Genomic DNA, 8,520 nt, shown 5'->3' with positions numbered 1-8,520 from the left:
GTGGGCGGGGCCTCTCTCCATCTAACCGGGTTGGCATTTTCAAGCCACCATATTTCTTCCAATATGTCCAACAAGAGGCGCAGAGACGACACTGCATGTTAGGGGGACCCCAAGAATACCACTGGTAAGACTGGGTGGCTACGGACAACAAAGTTGGAGACAGGCGGGTTCTTAAGCAGAACCGGTGACGGCAGAGAGCATTACACAGCTGTCGCCCGCTCCCAGCCGCCCACCCGGGGCCGGGCACCCGTGTCCAGAGCAAGGCTCCCAGGGCGCCAAGGGCCGAGCGGCCCTGCCCCCCGGGCCGGTCCTGGGACGGGCAGTGCCCACCGCTGCGGGCTGGGGCGGGCCCGGCCCCGGGCACTTACTGTAGCAGCTCTCACAGGCCCGGCCGGCCCCGGGGCTCTGGCCTGGCACGCCCGCACCGTTCACCACACCCGCCTTGAGGTTGTTCACGCTGATCTGGTTCGGATTTGGCTTGTTACTTAGGGCAAGCGAGAGAGGGAGGGCGTCACGGGAGCGCCCGCGGTCGGGCCCAGCCCCAAGAAAGCCGGGCGCGGAATGCTGGTGGCCCCCATCCAGACCGCCGACCTGTCGCCTGGGGCTGCGCCATCTCCCCCTCAAGTCCTGCAAGAGGCTCCGTGGGGCGTCGAGCCCTTGTCTACGCCCCTGCTCCATCTGCCAGGTGCTGGGCACAGCTCAGGGCTTGAACCCGGCGGGCAGGTCCGGCCCTGACACCTGCTGCCTGCGAGGCCGAGGGCCGCCCAGCCTCCCCACGCCCGGCCCAGAGGACGGCGGAGGGAGCACTTACTAGTTGGGGATATAAACTTGTTTTAACTTGCTCTCTGCTTCAGCTGCTTTCAAGCGTTTCTTAAAACACAAAACAGAGGGTCAGAGAGGCCAGCAGGCAGCAGGATGGGAGCTCTGCTGTCCCCCAAGTCTGCCTTGTAAGAGATCCCCGAAATTCCACACAGTCTCTGCCACGCAAAGAAGCAGTGTGCTCCGACCCCCAGCCTGGCCCTGGCTGGGGTCCCGAGGGAGCACATCCCACCGCCCGCCCCACTGCCCGGCCCCGGAGCCCACCTGCTGCACGTATCTGTCCGTGGTCTTCCACATGTAGTAGTACTCGATGATGCTGGTCAGAGACTTCCACGGCAGCTGGCGGAGGGAGGGCGCGTCAGGTGGGCACAGCGGGGCAGCCTGCCCACGCCCCGCCAGGAGGGTGCCTCGAGAGCAGAGCCATCAGGCCTGTGGGATGCTGCCTCCTGGTTGAGCCCCACACTTCCCACAACCCGTCTCCTGGGGGCACACGCTGCCGCCAGGCCCCGGCCCCCATCGCTCGGGCGAGGCACCTCCCGCTCACAGTGGCACTCCACGTGCCACCGCCCGACGTGACGCCAAGGCCTTTGACTACGCGGCGCCCTGCCAGAACGACCCCCGCCGAGCGCCTCGCAGGCCCACTCGGGGGCCACCCCCGCGTCCCCGAGGGCTGGAGCTCCCCCAGGCGGAGTAAGCTCTCTCCTGCACAGCTGCTGCTGCCTGGGTCACCTGTGCTGGCCATGGGGCCAGACCCCCCAGGACCATGCGGGGGATGTGGGGGCCTCACGACGCAGAGAACTCCGACACTGTCCCCCTCTACTCGTCACGTGGCAAGTGAGTGGGGGGGTCTCCAAGGCGGGAGTCTGACCACCCGTGTCTCCCAGCACCTGTGGCTCACCCGCCATGTCCTCTGGACACGTGGGTGACAGTGGCAAGGTGAGTGGCACTCGCCTACTGAACTCCGCTCCGATCGCGGCCGCCCCACCCCCACCCAGCACTGCTCCTGGTCTGAGAAGACCCTGATCAGAGCTCGGACTCCCAGAGAGTCCCAGACAAGTCTGCCTCGCGGGGCCACCGGCCCCCCGAGCAGGTGGAGTGCCCACTGCCCTCCACCACCCACCGACATGAGGCCCAGCCTACTGTTCTGCACCCAGGGCCTCTGCCTCCATCTGGAGGCTTCTCAGACACCGCCTGCCCCTGCCGTGAGGGTGCTGCCAAGCCACCTGCCTCGGGCCCCTGGTCACCCACCGGCCTCGGCAGGGACGTGCGCATCGGGCCGCCATGGTGGGGAGGCAGGCCTCCCCCTCCTGACAGTGTGATTCGGAGAGACATGATGGCAGGAACGGGTTCCTCAGGCAGAGGCATTGCCTGCAGCAAGTCCCACGACTGAGAGGTGGGCACCCTCAAGGGCCACAGAACGAGGACACCAAGGAGACGCTCAGCTGGTTAAAAGCAACAAACTACCAGGTAAACTCCAACAAGCACGGGGGTTGCAAAGCCCAGCGAGGACCTAGGGATGCCTAGCGTTGACCTCAGGCGGCATGTCCTGCAGAGGTGGCTCTCAGCTCCCCAGCCAGGCACCAGCGAGCTGCCAGCTGGGGAGGGGCCCCGGGGGAGCGCGGGTCCTGAGCGGGCCCCGTGGCACTCACGAAGTCCTGCTGGATGTCCGTGAAGTCCTTCCCGTACTTCTCCAGGGCTTCCTCGAAGAGGCTGGCCTCCGAGGCCGACCACTCCTCCATCTCGTCTCGGCAGAGCACGGGCCCGCCCTGCGGCACCAGGGCGGAGATGGCCTTGGCGACGTCGTACACGCTCCTGTGCAGCGTGTCCATGGCGTGGAACTGCGGCCGGAGATGCGGTGTCACCGGGCCTCCCTGCACCAGCCAAGCCCAGCCCGGCCAGGTCTGGGCCCCCGCGAGGCCTGCCACACCCCCACAGGAGACAGGGCGAGTCCCAGGCCCCGGGAGAGCTCAGAGGAGGATGGGCTGCCCAGACCAGGGCACAAAGGCAGGCTTGCTGCTGGGTGACCCGGCCCCTGGGAAGAGCCCCTCCAGAGCAGGGGGGGGTGGGCTCAGCTAGGCCTGTGCCCAGGGGCCGAGCCCAGCAAATGGATCCCACAGACAGCGGTGATGAACCTATACCTCACAACTACCCCTGGCCTGGGCTGGTGCAGTGGGACCCCAGGCAGAAAGCATCCCGGGCAGTGAGCTGCCTGCTGGGAGGAGCTGCTGGCCCCCACGGTGGCTGGGGGCCCCATCAGAGGCCCTGGGCGGTGGGCACGCCGGGCCCTGGCCGTCCTGTGCGGCCCACTCACCAGGGTGATGTCCCGGGAGGCGGCGGCTGCGCTCATGTGCAGGCTGGGCTGCCGGACGGAGCTGCTGCAGTCCAGTGCCCGAGCAAAGGTGCCCACGGACCTGGGGAGGGAGACGGACACTGACCACTGGAGCCAGCCCAAGAGGGGTGGCCAGGGCCAGACCTGGACACGTGAAGGACGCAAAGACACAGCCGGCCGAGGTGCAGGTGATGCTCGCCACTGTCAGTGCGGTCCCCAGGAGCCAGCTGACCAGAGTGGCCCAGGGCACCAAAGACAGGAACCAAGTGGACATCAACTTCAAAGCTACCTGACGTGCGGGGAGCCGCTGCAGGGCAGACCCGGAGGCCCCCACACCCCAGCCTCAGCCCCGCCAGCCCCGCCCCCGACTCACCGGGCCACCACCAGGAACTGGTCGATCTGCTTGTCTATGAGCGGGTTGTGCGCCTCCCACACCTTGGTCTCCAGTTTGGACTGGTCGCGGCCGTCTTCCTCGCCTGCACGGGGACAGAGCAGCTCCGCGAGACCCACGGAGGGGGCCCTGCAGCTCCCGCCAGGCCCGCCCACGCCACGGGCCTGCAGCTTCCTAGGGTCCCACTGGCGCCTGGGGCCATGTCCCCTCCTGCTGGCGCAGGGGGGAGAGATGGCCAGTGACCTGGAGATGGAGTGTGGCACGTGCACACGCATACATACACAGGCATTCACACGTGTGCATGCAAACAGGTACGCGCCCACCCACACACGTGCACACACACATGCATGCACACAGATACACATACAGGCGTGCGCACACACCCACGCATCCGCACGCGCACGCACACACACTCATTCGTGCACGCACACAAACATGCGTGCACACACATGCATCAGCGCACACGCACGCACGCGTGCACACTCATCCGCACACGTGCACACACGCACGCACACGCACTCATCCGCACACGCACGCACGCACACACATGCATCCGCACATGCACACCCACGCACGCGCACACACCCACACATCCGCACACGCACTCATCCGTGCACGCACCCAAACACGCACGTGCACTCATGCACACGCGCACTCATCCACACGCGCATGCAAACGCACTCATCCGTGCACGCACACAAACACGTGCACACACATGCATCCGCACACGCACACACACGCACACGCACACACTCATCCGCACACGCACACACCCACGCATCTGCACGCACACACACGTGCACACACACATGCATCTGCACACACACATGCATCTGCACACACGCACACACCCATCCACACACGCACACACCTACGCATCCGCATGTGCACGCACTCATCCGTGCACGCACACAAACGCGCACGCACATGCATCTGCACACACGTGCACACACTCATCCGCACACGCACACACGTGTGCACACGCACATGCATGCACACTCATTCGCACACACATGCACACATGTGTGTACATGCCCACACGCACATGCACACACACGCACACTCATCCGCACACGCACACACACGTGTGTACATGCATGCGCACGCACACACTCATCCGCACACGCACACACATGCACTCACGCGCACGCTCACACACTCACGCACACACTCATCCGTACACATGCACGCACACCCACACTCAGGCCACAGCGCTCTAGCAGCATCCTTGTCCACAAAGTGTTTTCACACCTGTAAGTCGCACGCACCCAGGCTGGAGTGACCACGTGGCCTTGGGTAAACGGGCACGGTGACGGGTGACACGGGGAGAGCGAGCTTCTCAACCTGAGACACTGCTGAGGCCCTGGCAGCAGCCCCGTCACAGCCACGGGCCCTCATGGTGCCCACAAGGGCTCCGCCCGTCTTCCCCTCCCAGGGAAAGCCCCCCTCCGCCCCCACGGCAGGCAGCAAGGCTGGGCTTTGTCCTGGGAGCCCTCGAGGGCTCTGGGATGAGCAGGGCGAACTGGCCTGTGATGAGGTGACCGTGACTCGCAGAGAGCATAGGGTGCTGAGAGGTCCCCCTGCCGAGGCCTGTCCACACGTCCGCTCAGCACCCTCTGCTCTCGGCAGCGACTAACCTCCAGACCAAGAACGGGGCCCCCCATAGCATGGGCACACCCTGGGGACCCCGGTGAATGTCGGGGCTCGAGTGGGCGCTGCAGCTGCTCACGACACACCAGGCAAAGGTCGAAGGGCGCATAACCCTCGCCTGGAGGTCAGGGTCAAGGCTGCTCTGAGGCAGAGTGTGTGCCGTGGTCCCTGAGGGATTCTCTTGGTGTCCAGGGTGGACCCCTTCCTGGTGGGGACTCTGCCCTGAGACCCCTCACCTGTCCAACTCCTCCCGGGGTCCAGGGTTGGCGGGTGACTGCGCAGCCAGCCCACGTCCCCGCCTGGCCCCCCCGCCTGGCCTCCCCGCCCAGGAACTCGCTCTGGCCCTCAGATCGCCACTCCCAGATTCTAAAGGCACCAAAGGCAGACAGATGTGTGACATCGTTCACTGCCAAGGGTCTCAGGCTCCGGGAGGCACGGGGACGCTCGAAGCCAGTGCCAGTCGATCCCCACTCCGCTCCAGCAGCCCGGGTGGTGGGGACACAGGAAGGGGCTTCGTCGAGTCCCTGCGCCCCTCAGCCAAAGCCCATACTCAAGGCCCCATCTCCGGGGAGCGAGAGGCTGACCGTCTGAGATGCTGCTGAGAGCAGCTGAGGCACGTTCTGGGCCCGGCACTTAGGTCACTGCTCGGAAAGCGAGGTCCTGACACTCGAGCCACTTGGCGTCCCCACAGCCTCTCTCGCTCCCGACTGGACGTGGCTGTCACCAGGCCCTCCACCCTCAGGCAGACTGGGAGGTGGGAGCAGCACCCCACAGACCCAGCATCATTGGGACAGGAGGCCCCACAGACCCTAATGGGTGCCTGGTGCCCAGGGCGGGACCACAGGCAGGGCGCCCTGCCACACGTGCGTGGGCAGAGGGAGCCCCGCTGACCCGACTCAGCCGCTTTATGTCCGAGCGGTCAGGCAAAATGCCCAAAAGGCAGACGACAAAACCACCCACCAAGGGAAAGCGTGTGCGTGTGGCGAGTGGATGTGTGCCGGGGCGTGTGCGTGTGGTGCGCGTGTGTGTAAGGGGTGTGAGTGCATGCGTGCGCAGCGTATGTGTGCGTGTGCATGCGGTGCAGGTGCATGTGAGTGCGTGTGAGCGGTGTGTGTGTGGTGAGCGGATGCCTGTAGGGGCGTGTGCGGGTGCGTGTGAGAGGTGTGTGAGTGCGTGTGAGTGCATGGGTGCGTGTGAGGGGCGTGTGTGTAAGCTGTGTGTAAGCTAACGTGCCCGAGGCCGGGCCAGACAGGTGACGCATCGCCTGTCCGGAGGAGGCCATCAGAGGAAGGGGAGGAGCAGTAGCCGAGGCCCCGCTGGCCGGCTTGACCAGCGGCAGGAGGAGAGGCCTCAGCGCCTCAGGGAGGGGACCCGCGGTCAGGTGGTGCGAGCCCATCCAGGGAACCTCCCGGGCAGACGGGGGACAGGGAGGCAGGGCCCCTGCCAGCCGGAGCCGGGGGCCCAGGAGGAAAGCCCGTGTCTGCATGTGCTGCAGGGCCTGGTCACCAAGCACAGGTGCACACGCAGCACGTGGGAGGACGCGGGACCGGCTCCACAGAGAGATGCACAAACGCAAGCACAGCGTGGGAACATCACGCAGGCTGCCGCCGTGGGGGTGGGCTGACAGTCCTACTGCACAGATACCAGCTACGCGCTGTTTTAACAGAACACGTCACGGGCGCGTAGGGACGGTGGGAGGGCAGGTGGCGGTAACCGCACGGGGCAGCAGGCCCGTGAAATGGACACCGTCTTTAGGAACGGGGAAACCAAGACGTCCCGAAGCTGTGGCGGCTGTGGGAGGCGGCCTCCGCGGGGCGCCAGGCCAAGGCGTCCTGCCCGGCCCCTCCTGGAGGACGAGACGCTTGGCCTCCGGTCACCACAGCCCCTCGCTCCTGCCTGTGCTGCTTGTTGGGGGTCAAGCCCACTCACGGCCCGCGGGGCCGCTGCAGGCCTGAGGGCAGGCGGGAGCCGGTGCCGTGTCCCTCCACGGCACGGGCCCAGCGGCGGGAGCCAGCCAAACGGGCGACCCACTCAAACAACACGCGGCTCTAGCTAAGTGGTAAAAACAGCTGCTGCGAGGAAGCGACGCCCCGCTGGCCGGCGCGCCCTACCTTCCTGCAGCAGGTCGCTGACGTCCGCCTGGTAGCGGTTGCCCACGCGGATCTCCCCCTTGTCGGCCAGCAGCGTCTTCTGCTGCGGGTCATAGACCAGCGAGTAGAAGAAGAAGTCCTGGAAAACGGCACAGGCGTCGGCATGCAGGAGCTCGAGCGCTGACTAGAGCGCCACGCGCGGAGCCCGGGCCGGCCAGGGACGCCCACGTGGCCGCCGGGCCCCGGCTCCCTGCTGAGGACTGGGCGGGGCAGGCGTGGCGCCGCCACGAGCCACGGCTGGGTCGTCACATCTCTGCGACAGCAGCAGCTTGAAACTCGAGCTGACAGAACTTTACGGCAGCGAAACCCCCAGACGTGTAGGAACGAGGTGACAGACGCCGCCGTGTGGCCGTCACAGGGGCCGTGCACAGCACGAGTCGCAGCCCATGCCCCCGCACCTGGCCTCCCGCTGCTCCCCCAGTCCCCTCGCACGTTCCCAGGGACGGCCTGCAGAGGCCTCTGTGGCTGGCACTGAACTGGCCCCGCGGGACGCACGTGCTCTTTCCCCATGCGAGGGTGACACCCTTCCTAAGCAGGCGAGTGGGACAGGCAGAGGACACATAGGTGCCCTCACCTGGAGACATGCACAAGTCCCTCAACGCTGGCCCAAGACCACCTGTGCACACGCCACGCGGCACACGTGCACTGGCCAGTCACGTGGCTTTACAGCGGCCTTTGTGCTCACGAACCTCTGTCACTTCCTGTGTGGCTGTCGCTAAGGGGTATTTCTAAGCTGCAGACAGCACCCCTCCCGAGCAGAAGCATTCTCGGGGGCCCCTGCTCCCGCCATCTGCCCAGGGCTTCCAGGGAGAAGTTGGTCACGACAGCCCCTCCCGCACGGACCCAGGCCACCCTCCCCGAACGTGCCAGGAACGTGATGTCCCCTGGAGTCCCTCGCTGCCTGCCGAGCTCCACCTGGTGGCCTCCCAGACTCCTGACTCTGAGTCAGGCCCTGGGCCAACGTCTCCTGCTCCCACCCGCCGCATCCCACTGGGCGTAAGACAGCTGGGCTGTGTCACGGGAGGGATGGCGGCCGACCCTAAGCGGTGCCCTCACAGGTGACAGCACGTGTGGGGGGAGGCTCGGGGAGGTCCCTCGGGCTCCTCGCCGGTCCCGGGACCTCCCTCCCTCCGAGACAAGCATCCGGAGGTGGATGTGGCCCCGTGCGGGAGCGGGCGGCA

General features: G+C 66.3%; 1 protein-coding gene across 1 annotated transcript in view; it reads right to left on the bottom strand.

Annotated features, from left to right (window-relative positions):
- MTA1 (metastasis associated 1) overlaps nt 1-8,520 on the bottom strand; it is a 23,211-nt gene that overhangs the window by 4,582 nt on the left and 10,109 nt on the right. The window contains exons 6-13 of the mRNA XM_025042134.1: nt 7,301-7,463; nt 3,522-3,624; nt 3,131-3,230; nt 2,469-2,657; nt 1,084-1,158; nt 812-870; nt 369-484; nt 1-138 (exon numbers count right to left, since the gene is read on the bottom strand). The exon at nt 1-138 is cut by the window's left edge and continues 240 nt beyond it. Of these exons, the coding sequence (XP_024897902.1) occupies nt 1-138; nt 369-484; nt 812-870; nt 1,084-1,158; nt 2,469-2,657; nt 3,131-3,230; nt 3,522-3,624; nt 7,301-7,463 (943 nt within the window). The remainder of the gene's footprint in view (nt 139-368; nt 485-811; nt 871-1,083; nt 1,159-2,468; nt 2,658-3,130; nt 3,231-3,521; nt 3,625-7,300; nt 7,464-8,520) is intronic.

The sequence above is a fragment of the Pteropus alecto genome, unplaced genomic scaffold, assembly GCF_000325575.1.
Source record: "Pteropus alecto unplaced genomic scaffold, ASM32557v1 scaffold8, whole genome shotgun sequence".
Lineage (NCBI taxonomy): Eukaryota > Metazoa > Chordata > Mammalia > Chiroptera > Pteropodidae > Pteropus > Pteropus alecto.
This window is presented reverse-complemented; position numbering and strand designations above follow the sequence as displayed.